At 40.6% G+C, this 24,381-nt stretch overlaps 1 protein-coding gene across 1 annotated transcript in view; it reads left to right on the top strand.

The window, feature by feature from the left end:
- FBLN7 (fibulin 7) overlaps nucleotides 1-24,381 on the top strand; it is a 142,439-nt gene that overhangs the window by 116,570 nt on the left and 1,488 nt on the right. Inside the window, exons 3-7 of the mRNA XM_089693264.1 lie at nucleotides 1,682-1,852; nucleotides 9,179-9,304; nucleotides 10,652-10,786; nucleotides 11,729-11,866; nucleotides 23,205-23,343. Of these exons, the coding sequence (XP_089549390.1) occupies nucleotides 1,682-1,852; nucleotides 9,179-9,304; nucleotides 10,652-10,786; nucleotides 11,729-11,866; nucleotides 23,205-23,343 (709 nt within the window). The remainder of the gene's footprint in view (nucleotides 1-1,681; nucleotides 1,853-9,178; nucleotides 9,305-10,651; nucleotides 10,787-11,728; nucleotides 11,867-23,204; nucleotides 23,344-24,381) is intronic.

Raw genomic sequence — 24,381 nt, forward strand, 5'->3', positions numbered from 1 at the left:
TTTTTAAAATAAAGCTCACAGTAAACACTAAGTTATGAATGAAAGGTTCAACTGTTGCAGGACTTGGCTTTCACAAGGACAGTACACTGATTTTACTGAAGGACCAGTTTAAGGTGGTTGTTACTTATGCCTGTGGCTTGGTCTGGCACTGCCTTCACTACTTACTCTTCAAATAAATACACAAAAGCAGCTTCCCCTAAAGACCATATAAATTATACAAATATATATCGCCTAAAGAGGAACTTCAGTTTGGTTGCTTTTTTTTTAAAGGCAGCACTGTCTTCCTGCAGCCTCTTCTATTTAGCACTGTGGGTCCCCTGTTTCACCACCATGGATACAGGAGCCAGGTGGCTCCCCACTGCAGTGCTTTGTGAATGGTCCTGCAACCTTCTGGGGACATGTGATATGTCCCAGAAGGCTGCAGGAGGGATGGGGTCTGGGCAAGTGATGTCCTTGCCTAAGTAAGGATTGTGGGAGTGGGTACCAATACAGTTTGGAACTCAATCTCCCCTCCCCCCCAAAAAACATTAAAATTCAGTCACAGGCTGGAGGGAGGGAGTGAACCAACAAGACTTTGAGTGAAGTTCCACTTTAAAGTGTGTTCAAACTGCTTTAATTGCTTTCTCTTTCTCTGCTAAATGTAACACTGAAAGTATTTTGTCATATCTGTTCAATAAATGCAAAAAATACCCATTGATTTTCCCAGAAATCCTAAAAACTCCCTTTCCTAAGGGTATGGAGATGAGGAGGGTGGAGGAGATGTGTAAAGTTCTGCGTTCTTTATAATTCATCAGAAATGTATTAGGCAGGGCTGACCCCAGATGCTTACAAATTCAGAGCTGTGCTGTCATGTCAAAGAGGAAAGTAGGAGCACACTATTTTTTTTTCCAATCAGCAGTTATTTTTCTATACTTGCAGTGTTTTTAATATGATAAAATATGGATGAAATGAACATGTATTCCAGAAATGTACTAAATAACTTTTTTGCTTTATAAAATATAATAGTCCACATATACAAATCAATCAATTATTCTCAATCTAGTGGGCAGAGCCAACTGCTGACCTATTATATTCAATACAAGAAACTGTGCTTGTGTAAAAAATTCAATAATGCTCAAATATAAACCATTATCAATGGACTTTACTATAAGATATTTATCACAGTATATCGTAAATTTTAATATATATTGCGGCTTGATATATTATAATTTGCTGACATATTATACCTCCTTGAAGTGTTAAGTGACAAGATTTCCCTGCACTGGACCTCATATAATGACTGCAGCTATTGTGTAAACCTGGGAACTTAAGCGCTGAGATCTTCCCACTGTCACAAAAACAAATAAAAAACTATCAAATGTACTAAGAACTGAAATATTCATGTTATTTAAACGGCCCTTTCATTCTGTAGATGGCAACTCATGTCAGTTTTAATTAAGGGAACAGTCAGAGACAATGTCAACATTTTGTAAGTATTACAGCTTTTTAGTTAATTACTTAACACAGTAATCTACAGCTTTTGGTATATATTACTGTTTATTTTTAGACTAAATTATGTCATTTTGTTAAAATAATAGTGGGCAGAGTTTATAATTTGTTGCATATGTTGAAGAAGCCATATACACAGATGTGCTCTTGAAACACAAGTCACTTACTGTTTTGCATTTGTTTTTTTTTTTAGTTACTTGCCCAGCACTGGAAGATCCTGAAAATGGCAAAAAGTTTGGGTCTAAATATCTCGTAGATCATGAAGTTCATTACACATGTGACTCTGGATACCAGCTAATTGGTCCCAGCAGCAGACTGTGTCAGCAAAATGGAAGTTGGACTGATGATGCTCCTTACTGCAAAGGTTTTATTTTAGGATTTATTATTAACACTTATAAATAATTATACAACAATAGAATCATTTTAATAAAAGAAATATACATTTCAAGCTAAATACAGACCTAAAATATATTTGTGAACTGTATTTTTCAATTGACCTGTGCCAGTAGAAAAAAAATAAGCCAACCTGAAAAGGAGGGATGATGTCATTATCCAGGCAGACAGAACAAAGACGGACTTTTGAAGGTAAAGTAAATTTTTACAGCGCTTACACAGCTTCTATCTAGGGATCACTAGAGCGCTAAAAACAATAAAGAACTTGCAACAGCCTCTAAAAAAAAAGTATGACTTTAGAGACACCTTCTATTTTCTTAATGATACAAATTCACTTAAAGGGTTTCACATCACCAGAATATGCAAGATTTATTAAATACTTGTAAAACAGTGACTTACAATAGCTGTTTTTGTCTGCAAATAATTCCTTCATAAGAAGAGTTATCAGCTATGTTATCAGGCAGAGAATTAACAATTTCTTGCATTTTGTATCTTCTAACTTCCTATTCCCAAGCCAGAGTTATCACTGTGTGTTATTACTGCAAGTATAGAATAATCAGAAAAGTTCAGAGCTAAAAACACTTCAGGAAATGTTGATTCTCACTCTTACTATTGGCCCTTTGTATTTACTATACCATGTTTATTGTGGTAACAAGTTTACTTAACCATGTTTTTAGTACATTTCCAATTTGTTATATATTACTGGCAAACATGGCATTTTAAAAGTTAGTTCTTAAATCTCAGTTTATTCTGTGTTGTAAAGAAAATAAATGCTTCAGCAGAACTGATGCTCCTTCAAAAAACTATGAACATCTCATCTGCTGCCAGACAAGAAAACAAAAGTGATGAGGGGAGATGACATAGGCTGCCACATTTGGATGGACAACAACTGATATGCACACACTGGGCAACACATTGAGGACCTCTTATATATCTGATACCCCTGCATACCTATATCCTTGTATATCCTGGGACAGGAACCACAGTACATCCCTTTAAAAACTGATTAATATGTTTTTGCCATTTTTGCTCTCAAGTCATTTTGCCTTTTTCAGATCAGGAGACATCATCCCACATATATATATTTTCAACCTTTTGTAAGTCCACTTATTGTTCTCTAACAGTCATTCCTACTATCTGTATTTTATGGGTGTTATATTGCTCCGTGCAAGTGATGGTTTCTCCATTGTGAAAAATGTCTTCGGTCCTAAGATGTTCCTCTCTGAACTAATTGGCATCCTCTTGTGGCTATTTGGTGAGCCCCCTCTGCCCTGCTGACCTCCTTTCACAGGTCCAGCACTCAACCCTGAGTTGTTTAGCAGCAGCATTTTCAGCATCCCATTCTACATTCTATATTATTTAACTCATTCATACTGCTGAGAAAGCATAAACCAATTTCTGAGAAACATGTCGAGTTGAGAGCTAGCTCCCCTCCCAGTTGATGCCTCTAATATATGTTGGCCTTTATATATGACTCACTAGTGCATATAGATATGTAGCTGCAGATATTAACTGGATATTCCACAAAAGCGTAGAGGCTGCCTGTCTATCCAAGCAACAGCCAATTCACTCTGGCTCCAATAAACAGTCTAGTGGTTGTCTTTTTGTAGTTTATTGCAGTGTAATCCATTTCCACCTTCAGCAGCTCTAGAGAAGACAAGGTGGTTCCTTAGACCCTGTGCCTCAACCCTTTCAAGGGCTCTTACATTTTCTGTAAGCCCAGGCACAGTGGATTCTCTCCCATTGATACAAATGGGTATTATTATTATACAGTATTTATATAGCGCCAAAGGGTATGCTCAGTGCTGTACAGTAGCGAGGGGGACAGAACATGAGACAAGACAGTAACAATACAATACACGAGGGGTTCGAGGGCCCTGCTCTTTCGAGCTTACAATCTAGGACTGGGTATCTTCCCAGTCCTAAACCCCTCGTGCACACCAACTGTATCCTGTGTACCTGCATTCCCTGGGACACCTGCGCATCTCCATTCTCCTAGTACATAATGTTACCCCTGTGCTCCCAATAGCTCAGCAGCCCACTGCTGTAAGATACACCTGTACTATTGCCCCCCTTGTGTCTTTTACTAGTACTTCTGTCTGCCTGTAAGTCCAGTATTCCATGCTTTGCCAGATAAATAAATGAGGGCAGCTGTTGTTACTGAGAAAGGAAGACAAAGACAGGTCTAAAACAAAAGGTTTAACTTTTCTCACTCTGCTGAAAATGTTTCTGTGTTTTTTTTAGGGCTATTTCCCAGTACTTACTGTTTAGACAGAAACACAAACGGCATTTACACCCTAGTTGGCTGCAACCATGAAAACATAAAAGAGAAGCCTAAGATATGTAATTATCCTTCATTCTTTAACTCATATCTTCAATCTCTCCCTTTCTACTGGCATCTTCCCCAACTCTCTAAAACATGCGCTAGTCACCCCCATACCTAAAAAATCCTCACTGGCCCCACCAATCTTAGCAACCTTAGACCCATCTCCTTACTCCCTTTTGCCTCCAAACTCCTTGAACGTCTAGTCTACAACTGGCTGAGCTGCTATCTTTTTGAGAATAACCTTCTCGATCCCCTTCAGTCTGAATTTTGCCCACAACACTCCACAAAAACTGCTCTCCTAATACTCACAAATGACTTACTAACCGCTAAAACCAATGGTCACTATTCCGTACTCTTGCTCTTGGACCTCTCCGCTGCCTTTGACACAGTTGACCACCACCTCCTCCTCAAAAAACTCTATTTACTTGGTCTCCGTGACTGTACTGTCCATTGGTTCGAATCTTACCTTTTTCACCGCACCTTCAGTGTCCCTTACAAATGTATTTCCTCCTCTCTTACTCCTTTTACTTTCAGGGTCCCCCAAGGTTCTGTCCTTTGGACCTTTCCTATTCTCTATCTACACTTCTTCCTTGGGTCAGCTGATAGCTTCCCATGGTTTCCAATGCCATCTATCTCTCTACTCCTCAGCTCACCCCCTCAGTTTCCTCATGTATCAAAGATTTACTAACAGACATATCAGACTGGATGTCACGCCACTTCCTAAAACTCAATCTATCCAAAACTGAGCTCTTAATATTTCCTCCCTTATGTGCCTCTTACCGAGATTTCTCGGTCACAATCAATAGCACCACTATCAACCCATCCCTGCATGCCAGGGTGCTAGGTGTAACCCTGGATTCTGAACTATCCTTTCAGGCCCACATCCAATCCCTGCCCAAATCATGCCGCCTCAACCTCCAACATCTCCAGAATACGCCCCTTTTTAACCAATGATACCACAAAGCTCCTAATTCACTCCCTGGTTATCTCTCGCCTTCAATACTGCAACTCCCTCCTCATTGGCTTACCTTTACATAGGCTATCCCCCCTCCAGTCCATCATGAACACTGCTGCCAGGCTTATCCACCTTACCAACCGTTCAGTGTCTGCTACCCTTCTCTGTCAATCCCTCCACTGGCTACCACTTGCCCAACGAATAAAATTCAATATACTAACAACTTACAAAGCCATCCACAACTCTGCCCCCAGCTACATCACCAACCTGGTCTCAAAATATAAACCAAACCGCTCCCTTTGATCCTCTCAAGACCTTCTGCTGTCTAGTTCCCGTGTGACCTCCTCTCATTCTCACCTCCAGGACTTCTCCCGAGCTTCTCCCATCTTATGGAACTCCCTACCCCAATCTGTCCGGCTGTCTCCTAATCTATGCACCTTTAGACGATCCCTGAAAACCTTTCTCTTTAAATAAGCCTATCCTGCTTCTACCTAGTAAACCGCCATTTATTTCCTCCATCAGTTATTCCCCCCCACAGCTATTACCTTTTTGTATCACTCAACCCTTCCTCCTAGATTGTAAGCTCTAGCAAGCAGGGCCCTCTGTTTCCTCTTGTACCAAATTGTATTGTAACTGTAATGTCTACCTTCATTTTGTAAAGCACTGCATAAACTGTTGGTGCTATATAAATCCTGTATTATAATAATAATAATATGTAATTAGCTAGTTTGTATGTACCTTGTATCACCATGAAAAGATTTAGTTTTTTTTTTTTTACCAAACGCAGAAAGAAAGATGTTTGAAGAGTGGTAAGCAAGTTTTTGCCAAAAGCCAGGGTTTCAATAAGATATCATTCTCATGCCAACATATAGCATAGTTTACTTTGTGGTTTCAGTATGACTTAATGTGTAGATGAAAGCTTGTACTTGGAAATGACAGCTTGTTGACATAGAGACTCAAAGGGAAAAGTAGTTGTATGTCAAAAGATCTATGTAACATGAACTTTAGAAATGCAAATTGATTAAATTAAAAAAAAAAAAATCTTTTGGCAAATCAGTTTGTTTGAAGTATTTCACAGGTATAAATGCTTTCCTGGAGAATTAAGACCCCCCCAAAACTAAAGCTCATAATTTGAACATACTGTACATAGGTCTGGCAAACAGCAAAAAATGCCCAGTGGTATGTGAGAAGATTGTAGCTTGTACATCATAGAGAGCCGGTCTCAAAGGGAGAAAGCGTAGGACGAAATTGGACAAAATATGGTAGTGTCAGGTGTTGAACCGATGCACTAGTCTTGATAAGCATGATAATACTAACCTGCATTTAAAGGCTAACTTCACCACTGGAACATGTTACATGCAGGGGCGGACTGACAGCTCACGGGGCCCCCGGGAAATAGGGGATCATGGGGCCCGTGTGTCCTTGCCCAAACTCAAAAAAGCCTATGAAAAAGGTACCAGGGGCATCTCATGGGGCCCCCTACTGACCCCGGGCCCTCGGGCAGTGCCCGAGTTTCCAAATGGTCAGTCCACCCCTGGTTACATGTTCCACCCGCATTTAGGGTGGAACATGTAACATGGTCCAGCTTCTGCCTCCTCGGCTCTCCGATGATCCCCCCTTCCCCTGACAGCAGGTGGGGGATCTTTTCCCAGCACCTGCTGTCACAATTTAAAAACAGCGCAGCTGCGAGGCTCCACCCACAGGGGCGCGTCATTCATTCACATTTTCCTGTGAATGAATGCCTACAAGTACTGTCAGCTATTGTGGCTGACAGCTTGTAGTTCTCAATGAACTGCGACGGCACTGGTGAGAGTCCATTAATTCCTTGTGCCATTCAGTAACTGCCCGCCTGACAGCTTGCTGAGTGTCTGCAGGATCTAGGCATTGCACCCACGATCTGTTGAATGTGGGTGAAATGCCTTAACAGACTGCAGTGTCAAAAAATAATAAATGCACATTTTTTTACCTTCAAAAATATGCAGCCGGATACCTAATGAACCTGATATCTTCTTTGCAAATTTAAACTTCTGACCTTACTCTAATTTCACTAGCTGCTTACTTGTTTTGGGTATTTGACAAAGAATGTTTGAAGCCTTTGATAACTACATGACTTGTATTCTCAGAGTGAGGTAACCAATGGCAAGCTATGCTTTTCCCTCAGTAACATTTTCCCTTAAATGTGGTCTGGATTTTCCTGCATTATATTTATAAGCATATAACATTTCAGTGTAAAAATAAAATAACAGGAGGGACAAGGATTTTTTGAATTATTGTGTTAAATGTTAGCATTTGTGCTTTTCTTAGTACTGTATAAACAGATTTATTGTAAATGTCTGCAGAAGCTATTTTATTGCTTTAATGTGTAATACATGCTTTTTAGGGTCCATGCACACTGGCTTAAAAAAAACGCTGCTCCTAGAGGAGTTTAGCTTTTTGCCTGTAAAAGCAACTAATGTTATCCTATGTGTCCATGCACATCATTTAGAGGCATATTTTAAGCTCAGCATTTAGAGGCAGAAAAAAACCCTTGTATTTTGCGTTTTTTGAATAGTTTTTTGGCAGCAAAAATGCTAAAAGCTTCTAAATGGCTAAACGCTCCTAAACGCTAGTACAAAAACCACTCGAGATTAGCATTGTTTCCTGCCCAGAGCACTGCCACTTTTTTTAAGCCAGTGTGCATGGACCCTTATACTGGGTTCACACTGGTAATGACTTTGAAATTGTTCAACTTCCCTTGAAGTCGCACAATTTCAAAGTCGGAAGTCAGTGCGACTTGTAAGACATCTGTGCGACTTCAAGCATAGATTTCTATGCAAGTCACACCCGAAATTGCCAAAAGCAGTGCAAGAACTATTTTTCAAATCGGTGTTAGTGCGACTTGTAAGACATCTGTGCGACTTCATGCACAGTCGGAGTCACACCAATTAGAACGGCTCCATTGCCAATCATTGGGTGCGACTTGTCATGCGAGATGAACTGTCAAATCACATGACAAGTCGCATCAGTGTCAACAGTGGCTTAAAGCACTTTTTTATAGTGTTTATAGTAAATTTAATAAAATGGAAACATTGTTTTGATTACAGTCCAACAAATCATTTATTCAACTCAAGTTTAACTACAAGCATTACATTTTATCCAGAAAGTGCTATAAGTCAAATTTTTCGTGTCATCATCAGGTCCACCACATTATACTGTAATTGTTATTTCCTTCAGTTCTATACTGAATCTTTACCTTTTTTGCAACAGAAAAAAATACAAAATATAGGAAGATTTTTATTGATTTCATGTTTTAAAATATTAAGGTGACATATACAAAACCATTTAAGCTGACAGGTCTCCTGATTTCCAGGGACAACTCCTGGTTTTGCAGATTTGTACCAAGAATTTTGTTGTTCTTGGTTTCTAACACTTACCAACTGTAACAGAAATCCCTCTTTTTTTCTGTTTGTGTCAATTTACCTTGTTTCGTCTATTCATTAATATATTTACATATTTGATATATCTTGAACTGGGAAGGGTAAACAAAAAGGAAATGGTGAACAGTAGGGCGTAGCCAAAATTGCAATGCCTTTTGGCAGGTAACACAGTTGACCTGTGTATTGGAGCAGAGTGTTTAGCTATTTGGAATTCTACTTCAGTGTTTTGGTTTATTTATCATACGGTATGTAAGAAAATAATAATTGCAACAGATAAATTTTGGACTCATTAATTACTGTAGACCAATTGGCTAAGCTGAATATGCCCAGCCAAAATGCTCAAGGCATGTTATTTCTTGCAAGTTAAATGTGTTTATTTGTGTTAGCTTTACATTTTAATACGGACCATTTTCTTTCATCCACTAAAAATCCTGAAACACAATTTATACACATATATAATAAACTTATATGGCAGTGCTGCTTACCAATTAACATTATATGTAGTACTCAGCTCAATGTATTGTAGCACAACATACATTAGTACACATTCTTCCTTTTGTAAACTAATTAAAATAGTCATTGTTAATACTTTATTTTAAGATATTGGACCATGCAGTAGCCAACCTTGTCTGAATGGGGGGACATGCACGGAAGAGAGCAGCCACTACAAATGCAATTGTCCTCCTGAGTGGAAAGGGTCCAACTGCCAGTTTAAAATACCAACAGGTATGGCTTGCTTTCATAAAAAACACAAATAAGAGGAATATAGGTTAAATATGCTATAATTTGTATTTATGTATGGTAGTAGTACTGAGTAATAGTGAGAATGAATACTTTGGGACCTGCTAGTGGAATAAAACCTCATATGGATTTTGGGGTCACCTTGCTTTGTATAAAGATGAAGATTATGGCTAGCAGAAAATTGCTGAAGATGGTCAAGGAGTTTGGCTATTTCCAGAACTGCAACAAGGGACAAAGCCTACAATCTGACTACTCTCCAAAGAAATAGTTGTATGGATCAAATGCATTGCTTAATATCTTCCGCAAGGGTGTTTTGCAAGATGTCTGTAGGTGCCTGGGTCAAATCACAGTGAAACATGTGTTGCAGGAAAACACAACCTCTGAACTCCTAAATTGACTTCCTGGTGTACTAAGCAGCTATTAAAAACTTTAATTAGAATGTAGGGCTTTGTATTCAAGTAGTTATATCAGAGAGAAAAATATATTTAAAGTAAAATTCCAGAATAGCCATAACTAACCTTAAAAATACTCCTTCCCCACTCCTAACTACTATGCCCGCTAACCTGTGTAAGAAAGACGACCATACTTACCTAATTGCATGCTCCGGTCCAGTCATGTAATCTCCTGTGGCTGGCTGCAGGGGAGAGAAAAGAGCTCTTGACAATGGCTGGTAAAGCCTGGAGTAGTGACATCACTCTTAGGCTTCATTGGCCCATCCATTGTCGGCACTCCCTACTCTCCCCTAAAGCCACCGCTGGCTGAGAACAGGGGAGGCAATCATGTGACCAGATCAAAGCGGCATGAAAATAGGTAAGATTTGGCAGTACTTATTTCAGGTGATTGCAAAATGAGCAAACAGTGTTGCCAGGCAGTGGGAAAAATAATTAGAATTCTAAGATGAATCATTGAGTCACAAGCAGGAGGAAGGAGGTCCTGGATCTCCTATATTGATCTTTCGGTAGACCACATTTAGAATACTAGGGCTGATTTACTAAAACTAGAGAGTGCAAAATCCGGTGCAGCTCTGCATAGAATCCAATTAGCTTCCAGGTTTTATTGTCTAAGCGTAATTGAACAACCTGATGTTAGAAGCTGATTGGTTACTAGGCACAGCTGCACCAGATTCTGAGTGCACTAGTTTTAGTAAATCCCACTGTGCCCAGTTCTGGAGACCCCACTTACAAAAAGATATTGAAAAGATAGAACAAGTCCAGATATGGGCAACAAACTTAGAGAAAAGAATTTTATAGTGAATACAAAACATTCTATTTTATATTTGTCCAGTACTCTACCTATGTTTGCATTTTAATTACTTTAATCTTATTTATTAAGCACCACCTGATTTGCCAGTCAATGATGCTGCTTTAAGCCGGAAAGCCGTGTGCACCAGAGTGGACCGTACTCAACACTGTAGCTGTGATCCCGGCTTCCAGATGAAAGGCACTCCTGAAAACAGCATATGTCAAGGCAAGTGATTTCCATATTATCACACAATGTTTGCAAAGTGACTTTTCTTGTTATTATTGATTTATATATATATATATATACAGTATGTTATAATCCATTGAGGAGCTCTCATTGCACTTATACACCTGCTAGGATGAGCTTAGTTCTGACAGTCACAGTCGGAGATGGATTTTCATGTAAAAGTAGAAGCAAGGACATTATGTTGTCTGGTACTCTGCACGATTTTTTATTATAAAACTTGAAAGGACAATCACTGAAGTTGTCCTTTGCATGATGAAATGGCTATGAATGGTCTGACTGCAGTTTGAGTACTGTGAAGAACAGCCTCAGAAGATTTGTGCTGCTCAATAAAAGAGTTGCAAGATGCGGAGACCCAACTGAGTTGTTTTAAAACTTATATTATCCTTAACATTTACTAGTCCCCATATTTATAGTATTACTTCTGGAAAAACACTTAAACGTCATATCCTTGCTTATCACTTTTAGGCCCCAATCACACTTTGAGATTTGAAATCACTTGGCAGTCACCGCAAAACGCTCAATGTGCATTTGATTTGGATTTCTATTCTGTTCATTTACTTTTCATTTTGTTCATTGATAAAAAAAAAAATTATTAACACTTCAATTTATGAAAGCATTTCTTAACTGAGAGCATTTTTTCACACCTGTCTAAAACATCTGCATAGTAGTGTGTGCTAAAAGGCGTGTAAATCAAATTCTTGCATAGAAATTATTTTATACAGTACATCCCATATGTAAACACACAAGAGAGTCCTGAATGTAGGTAATATACATACATTTGGTGCATGGCACATTTTCAGATTGTCAAAAATACATGTTATATCTCATATGGAGAACATGTTAAAAAAAACTGTTTTGCTATATATACAGTAGTTACTGACTACAGAGGCTAGAGATTATAGCAGTATGTTTTGTCTGCAGATGTTAATGAGTGTGAGGTGTACAAGACAGAAGGAGTACCTCGCCTCTGTATTTTTGCCTGCATCAACACTCCGGGCTCCTACCGTTGTGCTTGTCCATCTGGTTACAAATTACTAGGTGATGGTAAAAATTGTGAAGGTAGGTGGATTTAAATGTTTTAAAGGCAATACAAATTCAAAAGGAATGTATAGTGAGTTTGTATATATTTTCTTTCTGTATTATGGTATTGTGGCATTTTATGTGATATGGCTTTAAAACTTTATTCACCTTTCAATGCGCCACCTTTGGAGACAGAGAGAGAGAAAGAGAGAGATTCTGAAAGCAAACAGCTTCTGCTATCTCTTTTGATATTTATTTGTAAAACAAAGAGTTAGGATGTGTGTCAATTAGACTTTAGGCTGTGTGGTTGAGCTTGCTCTTACATCAGTTTAAGGCTTCTTTCACACTGAGGAGTTTTTTGAAGCGTTTTTGCTTTAAAAAAAGCACCTGAAAAGCTCAAGAAAAACACTTCCCTATGTATGTGAATGTGTATAATATGTTAGTTTTCACACTCAGGCATTGCGCTTGTGGTGCGGTGCAAAAACTCCTGCTTGCAGCATCTTTGGTGCATGTTTGGTTAATTTAAAAAAAAAAAAACGCTCCAAAAACGCCTCTTCCCATTGAAATCAATGGAAAACGCTTGAAAAGCACCTGAAAAACACCTCTGGGAAGCATTTTTGGTACAGTTTTTAAGTCATGTGTCCATGCTCAGAAAGTGCGGCAAAAGTGTGGTAAAAACGCCTATGCGTTTTGTGGCAAATCAGTGTGAAAGTAGCCTAAGACACTTCTGAAATAGCTCAGAATTCATTAATAGGTGCCTTTATTATTAATATTATTATTATTATAATACTGTATTTATATAGCACCAACAGTTTGCTCAGCTTTACAATTTAAAGGGAGACAGTAGAGCAACAATACAGTTCAATACAAGAGGGTTAGGAGGGCCCTACTCCTTGGAGCTTACAATCTAAGAGGGAGGGGCTAGTGGTACAAAAGGTAGTAACTGTGGGGTATGGACTGGTAGGAGGAGTAGAAGATTCCATTATTAGCTGAGGGCAGGATAGGCTTCCCTGAAGAGATAGGTTTTCAGAGATCGCCTAAAAGTGAGCAGAGTAGGCGATAGTCTGATAAATTGGGGTAGAGAGTTCCAGAGGATGGGGGAAGCTCTGGAGAAGTCCTGGAGACGAACATGGGAGGAGGAGACAAGGGAGCTAGAGAGTTGGAGGAGTGGAGAGTATGGTTTGGTAGATATTTGGAGACAAGATTGGTGATGTAATTTGGGGCAGAGTTCTAAATGGCTTTATATGTTATTGTTAATATTTTGAATTTTATCCGTTGGGCAATGGGAAGCCAGTGGAGGGATTGGCAGAGAGGGGCCTTTAACCTTTAAGTGTAAGGGAAACCTAAACGATATAACAGGTAGCACAACAACAAAAAAATAGCACATGAAAAATTATGTTCACATTACATATAACACCACATTTCCTCTCTGACGTTGACTTTCCTTCCTCAGTTTCCTTTAACAATTAAGATGCTAGGCAATTAGTTGGACATCTCATCCGACTTTCACCTGCATGCTTTGAAAGACAAAAACATTGAGACCCGGGGCCCAGGCTTGAGCGTGCCGATGTCCTCTCTTACCTTTCTCTCCCTTTTCCTTTTTATTTTTTAGGCCCTTCGGCATGGATGAATTGTGCATTTTTCTTATGTACTTTTTTTGTTCTGCTGCCTGAATAGTGCTTTTTTTTTTTTTTGATATTTTAGCACTGACGCCCGATTCCTCAGTTAGGGCGTATGGCTGCTTTGTTGTTACTTATGCTGTTCTTCTCTTGATGCAACATGGTCAATGGACCACTTTGATACACCATAAGCTTTGTTTTTGTTACGGTTTCTGTGTAAGATGTACTACTTGTCTGGAAATATGACAGATTACATTGTATACTTGGAAAATTTTTCAATAAAAATGTATTGAAAGAAAGACCAGAACAGTCCACATTAACATGATCAATCATCACAAACTGTAATAAATGGAACCCTACTCCCTAGGAAGTAACAACACTTCATTCCTCTACAAGGCATACTTTTTTTCTCTGAAAAGTTTTGCTTGGAAGCAAACTGTAGCAGCCACAGCGGCTGAAACTTGTTCATGAGAAAACAAATCACTTGCTCATGAAGATCTCTTATTTAACTGCTAAGATTCCAAACTGACTATACAGTTCAAAAACACAGCCTCTCCATCCTCTATTCTCTTAAGTATCTGGAGGGCTCTCTTTTGGACAGTTGTAAACAAAAAGTGAATGTCCGGAAACTTTTAACTCGGGTTTACTGTAGCAAAATTCGACTTACCAATAGAACCAGGCATGAAGGGTAATACATCCCCCCCACACGATCTTGAGAGTTCACCCTGTGTGCTATATCTCTGCCCCAGGCCTCTGTAACAAAGTTATGGGTGGTCTGGGAGCCTGTAGTAGTCTGGAAGGGATATCCTCCACTCCAAGGTTCCTATGCTGCCTGTTGCTGGAGGTAAACTGGCCATCTCTTAGCAAACTCACACTATCGTCCTCCATGCCAGACACGCATGCACAACATCTCCTGGGGAACTACTCTCAATTTTCACTTGGCCCAGAGTCTGGACCTCCTCCTGATTTCATTGTTAACCCTTTAGACTCAGGCAAAGTGACAGCCTGAGATTGGTCTCCTTTCTCCATGCACCATTCACTAGGTTCTTCCCCACAGATCTCTCAGCATAGCAATATAGTCCCTTGGGCCTGAGATGTTGTTCTATTATGTGATACCTGCAGCACTATGATGATTTCCCAGCTAGCTCAGTAGGTACAGCATTTTTTTCACTTTTTGTCTTTTCCAAATGTTTATTTGCTCCATGCTTACAGGAAAGAGGGTATAGGACTTTAGATACCTTCAGCAACATATTTTCCAGTCTTCAAACACCCTCTTGCTGTCACAGTGCAGAAAGAGAACATGGATCACTGGGTATTGCAAAAAAAACATAAGGACCATCAGGCATAAACTAGCAACACTGTCTTCATAGCTCCACAGTTAGGCAGTGAAGACTACCATGCATCCCCTCCAATTGAGTAACAGAATCTTCAGAAGGTCAGACTCATCCCCCCTCCAGCAGGATGTATTCCCCTGGCTCTCTGCATTGGGTGTTGTATCCTCCCTGACCAGGCAGGCCAACTTCAGGATGTTGTGCTAAGGCTCCAGCCTAGTCAGCAAAAACTACTGCACACACACCCCCAGGCCGCAGCCTGGGGAGAAAGAAGACTCACCAAACCACTCAAAAAAAAGTATATCCTCCCCCAACATGCACCACTGGCAATAAACCTCCTAGTGGTTGGCCAGGGGGACATATTCATAACCTATATTTACTGTAGCTCCCCTGTCTATTGCCAACGGTGCCAGTGACACCTGATGGCAGCAACCAGGAACAGCAGCAACACTAAGTTTGGAGGAAGACAAACAGGATAATACAAATTAGCCTGGGCATATTAACACCTGATTTTCGAAAGCAAGATAAAGCTGTATTCACTTCAATTATACAATATTTTGCAAGATCTGAAGATACACTTTCATAACTGAACAGTATCTACTCCTTTCCAGTGCACAAAAATTCACCATTAGAATGTGACTTTTAGTTTCTCAGTTATATTGGGTTATAAAGCCTACTGTACACATCATGGAGGGCTAGCTGGTGATCTTCCAACTCTTTCTGCTAGCAAGCTGGAATAGTAGGAGAGTAACAAGATTTACATTATGATATCTTTCTGTATAACATTGAAGTCCATGGTCTCTCTCTAGAGGTGCTATTAGTACTTTTAACCTAGTATTATGATTTAGCGAAAGTATTTTTCTCTGTACTCACGTAATTATTTATTAAAGGGAAGATGGAAGATTTGGCACATACACTTAGAGCACATATTTTGAGTTATTATTCTACGATTTGACTTAAAGTAATTTAGAGCATAGTGTTCCCATCTTTTTTTTTTTTAATCAAGGAAAGTGTTTATTGAAAATAAAAAATAAGCATACAACAATTCCAGAGTCATGACCACAACAGAAACGTTCCCATCTTTACATGCTTGGTCCTTTTATACGTGTCTTGTTTTCAGAGAAGATTTGTAGATCAGCCCCCAGAAACAATGTAAATTAACTAAAATAACTCTGATGCTCATTTAAGAAAGGAGTTAAGAATCTTCACTCAAGAAATTCTATTGAAACATTTAATGCAGGGGTCAGAAGTGAGTATCACTGAGAGCGCAGAGGTCAGGAGTAACATCTACAGTGCAAGGGCTAGAACTGTGTAATGCACAGAGTGCAGGGCTCAGGAGTACCCAATGTACAAAGTACAAGGGTCACAAGTATATAATGCACAGAGTGCAAGGGTCAGGTGTATGTAACACACAAGATAGTGCTTTAGCCTGCTCACTAAGCTCAACATGCAGAATCCCATTCTTTGCAATTTGTCAAACATGTACACCCAGTAGCCCTGTTCTCTACACCAGGGCTTGAAAAAGCTGCTCGCCCGCTCACCAAATGCGAGGAGAAATTCTCGAGCGGCAAGCCGTCATGGAATATCTGCTGACCTAAGCAGCATAAACCCCGAGCCAGTGTGAATGGTAAAGCAAGGTGATCACTAGTATCAAGCTAGCTGGACCGGAGACTGCAGTGGACAGGAACTGACGTCACAGGAGGAAGCGGAAGTCTGCCAACAAAAACCAGGCTGAACCGCAAACTGAACTGATGCACAGCGGTCCCTGGTCTGGCTAACTTGGTTCTAGTGATCACCTTGCTTTACCATCCACACCGGCTCGGGGGCTTATGCTGCTTAGTGCAGCAGATATTCCATCACGGCCACACATTGGGCTTTTACTGCTGTTATTAAATGACTATATAGTTCTTTTAATGGAATAAATTTATACCCTTTATTGGAGTACATTGTGGGGTCAATACTACCTAAAGCCTAAGTCTTCTTAGACTGTTCCTTTGGACTCTATTTATCACTTCTTTAGTGACATCAGCAGCTGAGGACTAATCGGCTTCAAATAATCTGGGATTTCAGCACTTGGATCGATTGATGTTAACTTCTATCTTATCGTATCGTGTCTTACAATATAACTTTTTCATATCTTATCTTATATAATATAACTTTTGCAGCATCTTATCTCATCTTACTTTACAATATACCTTCTATCCTATTCATATATCTTATGGTTAAAGCTATTTTTTGCTTTTTTAATCTTATTTTATTTTGTCAGTATATAATTTATTTCTATATACTGTATAATATACTGTATACAGTTTTATATTTTGGACTCTTTATTCTAAAGAAAAATGTAATTTCATAAGCTTTAAGGGGGTGTGGTTGGGGCGGGGTTGGGGACGGGACGGGACGGGGGTGGGGTTGGACCTGGGCAAGGTTGGATGGTGCAACTGGTGGAGAGTAAGGTTTGTGTCTGGCTAGTAGGTCTAGACTCGACATTTTTAGCCCTGCTCTACACCTATTATTAAAAAAAGTACATGAGATTTTTTGGACCATTTTCAGGTATTTTAGGTTCCATGGATTTCAATGGGAGTGCCTGAACACATGCAATATGCAGGTTTTTCCACGTTTTTACATCTGAAGAACCCCTCCTATAGAACTCCTCTCTTTCCCCTTGCTCAGCGTGATACACATGCAAAAACACTTGTAAAAGGCCTGTAGTATGCCTAAATTAAATGATTCAAAAACACCAGGGACAAGCTCTGCTCAGGTGTAACTGATACTTTTATCTTAACTAATACAAACGTCTCTACCAGACCCCCACAATACATACCTCTCCAAGGTACAGGCTCCCCCAAGAACAGAAACTCTGTGTGCAGTACAGACCCCCTCTCTGTACAGATTTCCCTCCTGTTTGCCTTAAAGTGGTTGTAAAGGCTGAAGGTTTTTTTTTTTGTGCATTATATGCCTTCTGTGTGCTGCTACCCCCCCCCCCCGTGTGCTGCTACCCCCCCCCCCCCCGCTTGCTCACCGAGCAGCGATGTGCACGGGATTCTTGGTTGTCCTGAGTCTCTCTCTCCTCGTTAGCTGAGACACATCAGTGGGAGCCATTGGCTCCCACTTCTGTCGATCACAGCCAGTGAGCCAGTGAGGAGAGAGTGGGGGGGGTGGGCTGACCGGTGTCTATGGACACAGAGTGGGGCTTGGGAGCGAGCTTGCACCAGTGGCCTCATAGTGAGCAGCTTGCTATTGGGGGCACTGGCCAAGGGGGAGGAGTCAGAAGTGCCGGCAGGGGACCTGAAAAGAAAAGGATTGAGTTTGCTCTGTGCAAAACCACTGCACAGAGCAGGTAAGTATAACATATTTGTGATTTTTTTTTAAAAAAGAAGCTTTAATATCACTTTAAATTCATTCACTAGACCTTAAATTGGGCAGCAGTTCAGAATAAGGGGAAGCCTTCCATTCATCTTTGTTACGTGAACAGAGCCAAGAAGTTGCTAAGGGGAACCTTCTTCAGTTCAAACTGTCACTGGCAGCAATCTCAGGACCAAAGGCACCTCGCAAAGGATTCCGAGTACATGCCTCATGTGCCTGGTGCTAGTGATTCCAATAAATTAAGATTCCTGTCAGATTTTTTTTTTCCTTTGTTGTCTATGGCTTGTTAGGGAGTTTTCCTTTACTTGATAGCCCAGAGACAGGACAGGAATTAAAAGGAAGTCTCTCCAAAGTGAGGAAAGTTCCCCTTAATACAAACATCATTAGAACAGTTGTTCCCATTGGAAGATTTTCCCTAGTTCCTGTTTCTGTGACAACTCACATTATGGGTTTTGCCTCACTTTCTATAGCAGAGACAAGGATCATCAGGACAAATAATATGAGTGAACCCTAAGTGGACAACCAGACAGAAATAAAAAAAAAAAATACAAAGGTTTTAACGCTTTCTCGCTCTATCCAAATCTAACTAAAATGATATGGACAGGGCTTTTTTTCAGTGGGAACGCAAAGGACGCAGTTCTGGCACCTCCAACACTGACTGTATATAATAGCAAGGAGTGCTGGGGTGTGCTACGGGGTCTATTGATGCCGGCCATGCAGGAGATCTATTGTTGCTGCAGGTCTGTTGTTGCTGGAGGGGATCTATTGTTGCTGTGGATGCGTCTTATGTTGCTGGGTGGTCAGTTGTTTCAGGGATCTACTGTTGAGTGAGGGGGTCTATTTGTTGTTTCTGCAAGGGGTCTGTTGTTGCTGGGGGGGAGTTTTGTTGCAGTTGATCCATTTTTGCTTGTGGGGTCTTTTGTTGCTGGCTGCACTGGGTCTATTTTACTGCTTTTCTTGTTGACATTAACAAGTTTCATACAAATTACTCAGTACTGCAAAATGATACTTGGTTCTGTGTTCTCTAAAAGGGTGGTACTGGGAAGTGGGTAGGGGGTGAAACCAAGGAACGGTGTTCAGAGGTGGGTAGGGGGCAAAAACAAGGGGTAACTTGAAAAAAGGGGAGTTCTTGCACCTATTCTTTGAAAAAAAAAAGCCCTGATTATGGCTATAAATACACTTTAACACAGACTGATAAGTTTAGAAAAAAAATAAAGCCAATAGCTTTGAAGACTCAGCCCAAAAGTTTAGAATTGTTTAATAAAAAATTTTTTTATGACTGTTTAATTAGAATGAACACAGGTGTATCTAGGGCGTTTCTTCTCAGAGAATAGCTGCAGGTACTCTCCCCCCTACCCCAGGTCCCCTTTGTCTCTACCCTCTATCCATCTCCAAGCACCACCCCTTGACTCTGCCTCTACCCTTCTCCCAGCACCCGCTTCCTTTTTACAGAATAGTTCCCCCAGCAGCAACAATAAATTGCTCAGGAGTACCAATACATCTCCTAGTAGCAGTAATAAATTCTCGAGCAACATTATTAGAGCTCCTTCTCAGCAGCATCAATAAACCACCAAAAGCAAGAACAGATCCCACAGCAGCAACAATAGATCCCCAGCCTAGAACAATAATAGATCTCACAGTGAGCAGCAGCGGTAGATCCCCCAACCAGCCTCAACAGTAGATTCCAAAGTCAGCAGCAGATGTCAGTGTCCTCGGCAGTGGCCAATATACAGCTCGGTGTCCCCAGCAATATCAGACTAAGAGCACATTAGCCCATTCTCTGTATCGCTATCTGTGGTGGTTTGCATTTCAGAGTGTGGCTAAGTAGCCATTATCAGGGGTTCAGGAGGCAAACCTGCCACCTCCTGGATGCCTATGGGTTGTTTTTTTTGCCAAATGACAATTTACAATGAAACTATAATGCCCTGCAACCACAAGCCAAGTGTTTGGTTCGTTGTTGTGGCATGATGCCATCTATGAAATGCACTTACCTATACTGATAGCTCTTAGCAGCCAGGGTGGCAATACAGGCTGTTTAGTGATTGCCTCAGAGCTTGTAAAAAGTGTGGGTGGGCTGCTGGCTGAATAAACACACACTGCCTGCCAGTACCAGGGTGGCCATTGCTGTGCCAGCAAGTCAGTGTTGTGCCACACTGTCTGCACTCGGCCACACTTAGCTCATCACCAGGGGCAGACTGACAACTCATGGGGCCCCCGGGCAATAGGGGATCATGGGGCCCCTGTGTCCTTGCCCAAACTCAAAAAAGCCTATGAAAAAGATACCAGGGACATCTCATGGGGCCCCCTACTGACCCTGGGCCCTCGGCAGTGCCCGAGTTTCCAAATGGTCAGTCCGCCCCTGCTCATCACTCTCTACTACTGAAGAGGGTGGCTGTGGTAGGCTGGGATACTGTGCTGCCACTGCTAACTGCCCATACTGCTCTGGCTATAAAAGACATATATCACTTTGCAGATAACAGTTCAGGCCTGTAGATCATTACTATAGGATTTTTGTCAGAAAGTGCAGCTTCAGGATTACTTTGTGGCCTGACTGCAGTAAAATAGCCCTAAACTATTTTACAACAGTTAAATGTATTTTACAAAAAAAAGAAAAAAATTTTTTTGCCTGGAGAAATTTTGGATTTGCTTAATCAAAATGAAGCACCCCCCTACCAGTACATATACAACCAGGACCATTGTAGGAGGTGGCAGTACAGAGTACTGGCATATTCTGGCTAAAAAAAAGCCTTGGGAGTATCAGATTGGTAAATGTTTCATTTTATGTGTTATGTGTAGTTCTGTTGCATTTATTAACAGTTCATTATTTGATACTGATTGCTCTTTATTATGTTTGTTAGTCTAAGTCAGTAATGCCAACAATTCTCAACTAATTAAGAAAAGAAAATTTCTTGTGTTTTATATTATCATCATTGTGTTTTAACGTGTTCATGTACTAAATAGCCAAATAATTAACTAACCCTAAAAGAATGTTGGATTAAAATGTAAAACTATGGATAATTGCAGAGAGCCATGAAAAGAATACCTACATTATCAAACTAATGATTTAAAATATGCTCTTGGCATCACTTAATATTAAAATATGCTTGGTTTTAATTTCAGTACTATGCTACATAGATGACAGCCATAAAACAACACCCCTTTGTCCTATACACCTGGCACTTTCAATTTTGTGAATTTCCTGTAAGTTAATACTGCAGTCTGATTTAATTAAAACTATCTCGGGCAAAATTCAAAGGAATATGGGTACATTACGGACAAAATGTAAACCTCATGTGTAAACCCCAGCTCCTGTTTTTTTTTCTTTTTATAATGACCTGTAAAGCAAAGTTTTATTCACCTAAATCCACTGGGTTTCCCGCTGGTGCCATTTCCAAGAACAGAAGACCAGCAATCTAGAGATGCAGATGTGCCCATGCCGGCCTCTTTTGCTGATGTCACCACTAAATCCAGTCATAGGTGGTTCAGCAGGAACCGGCCGTGATTCAATCTATCTATGGGCAAGCTGATTGTACACAAGTCAACCCATTGATTGACTTGGGTACAACCAGCCTGTTGGATTTTTAGCATGCAATTACTGCCTGCTGCTATAGCCACTACCAGTAATCATTGTGTTCTCCCGGCAGGGAAGGCTCCCCTCTGGAAAAACATAATAGCTCAGTGGGAGGGATTCCCCCATCAACACCGACTGGAAAGAAAACTGCATAATCAATGACTTGCCTAAGACTCCTCTTCTGGATTTTGAGAAGAGCCCGCCACTGGATAGTCAATAGGAAGTGTACATATCAAACAGGCAGGCAGTGGCCAAAATTACATCTGATCACGTGTAAAAGGACATTTCATTTTTTCTGTAGAAGTGATTATTTAGATGGCAGTGTTTGTGTGTTTGGGGGTGAGAGTTGGCAGATTGGAATGGAGTCTTAAAAAGAAAATACCAATTATATTAAATATTGCCACTGACAACTCAATGCAAGGAGGGCTTACATACTTTATGCACCTGTTGGGGTTAGCTTGTTTCCTTTACAAACATGTAAACCATACCAATAAGACTGAAGTTAGATTTAAGAAAATGTATTTTGTTTTCCACCCCATCTTTCCAGTTTCTACTGTGCATTGTGGTGGGATGCATTGCCAAAAGAGTCAGGTCAAGTTTTAGGTGCAATGAGATTCGTTGGCAGCCCGTACGCTATAGTAATACAACACATGTTCATATATGGCCTAACAGACTTTAAAACGTGTGCAGTAATGTACCCAAGGTATAAAGGAGGTCTTATACTCTGCCTTTGATCTGTCAGCTAACAGCGAACTTGTCTTCTATTTTTTTCAAACCAACCTGATTCTTTCAACTATATTTTTTAACTAAGGTGGGATGCATATGACACATCAGATCTAGGTGCCTGCATTAAATACATACTGCACATTTACTTTAATTGCGCCATCATGGCACATTGGTTTTAAGGTTGCTGTGGGGTTTTTTTTTTCCATTCTGTTTTCAAAGATGTGTGCAGTTTTACATTATGCAAATAACTGCAATATATCCTGCTAAAAGCTCAGTTAAGCCTCTACCTTCGTTTAGCAGAGCCCCCTTATGTTGCCCAGTCTGTATGGGAACAAAGTAGTATTTACACCAGCTCTGACCCTGGTACCTCCAGGAAGGGTGGGCCATGTGACAGAGATGGAAGAGCATAGAATTTTTTTGAATGGCCATTGCTTACTACAAAGCATCACAGTAGAAACCCCAACCCCTTTTTTAATACAGGGTAGGAGACCACCCTTCTTGCATGTACCAGAGCCAACAACAATGTAAATTCTGATTCAACTTTGTACACATGGGAATATAAATAGTACAACCAGATGACAAATGGCCATTTGCAGAAGATGTTATATCGATTGGGGCACTGTAAATTGAGGGCTGCAACAACTGTAGCACATACCACAAATAAATGAAATTACATTTTGTAGACATTGTCTTTAACTTCTTGTGTTGCTCTGTACGGTTCGTTCTATGCCATTATTGTAAAGCCTAATTTTTCTGTTATCTAGATATAGATGAATGTAATTCTGGACTTCACAACTGCTCCAAACTTAGCATGTGCATAAACACTGCAGGAGGATTTCAGTGTGTCTTTCCTGAATGTCCAAAACCCAATGGAAACATCAGCTATGTAAAAACGTCACCTATGTAAGTATTGATTAATTAACCTTTCTTGTAATGTCTAGCCACTTTAGTGTAGAGCTTGTTGGAAAGCTAAACAGAAATCTGTTCAAATCTCACTCACTTAGTCTGTTGGCAGATGGAAAAGGTTGGATGATGGAGGTCGGGTGCACTTATATACCAGTGGTGGTTGTATTTTCCAGGAAAATGCTGTTACTGTGTAAACTATTCAATGGTGTTAAAGGCATGAACCAATCTGTCAAGTAACCAGCCCAGATCATTTGCTCTGAAGTGTCTTACTTTCACAAACTCAGAATAAATGTACAGAGAAGAACTTTTCTCTGACTCTACTAATTTGATATGCACCCTAGCAACTGGCACTTTCAAACAAATGACAGCAAAGAAAACTTATATATTTCTTCTCTTCCTCACCTCATTTTTTATTTTTTGTGGAGTTTAAAAAGCATTTTATTTCACCTTTTTGTTCATTTTTTGTTGTATCTTCTTCAGCCTACATGCAGTCACTTCTTGGCTACGCATGCATGTAGTTTCGAAAATGCTGCATGGCATTTTTCAGGACTGGCTGACAACTACTTTTAGTCTATTAAAAGCCCATGTGATAGGGTGACTACCATAAGCACAACTGGGAGAGAGGGACTGTAAGGTACCTCCTGGTGGCACCTCTAGCAGCCCACTGGTCAGGCTTCCCCAGAGCGCGGAGTCTAAGTTCCGGTTCACTTGTTCACCAGGGCTCCTGATGGTGGGGATGGACTTGGAGTGTACCGAAACCAGGTCGCGGCTGCTGGGTATACCCACCAGTGGTAGAGGGGTTCGCCAGAGGTCCCTGCAGGGTGAGGGCCTGATGTGAGGAGGCCGGGAGACCCCGACAGGATGGATGGATGAGCGAGTGCAGGGTCAGACAAGCCGAGTCAGGAGCCGTGGGGTCGGTGCGGTACAAAGCAGCGGGCAGAGAATGGTCGGGTCACACGCAAGTTCAGCAACAGAAGATCAGATCCTATAGGCGGCATCCAGGAGAGAGGTCAGGCAAGCCAGGGGTCAGAACAG

The sequence above is a fragment of the Staurois parvus genome, unplaced genomic scaffold (genome assembly GCF_062004578.1).
Source record: "Staurois parvus isolate SC_StPar_1 unplaced genomic scaffold, SC_StPar_1.0 ptg000619l, whole genome shotgun sequence".
NCBI lineage: Eukaryota > Metazoa > Chordata > Amphibia > Anura > Ranidae > Staurois > Staurois parvus.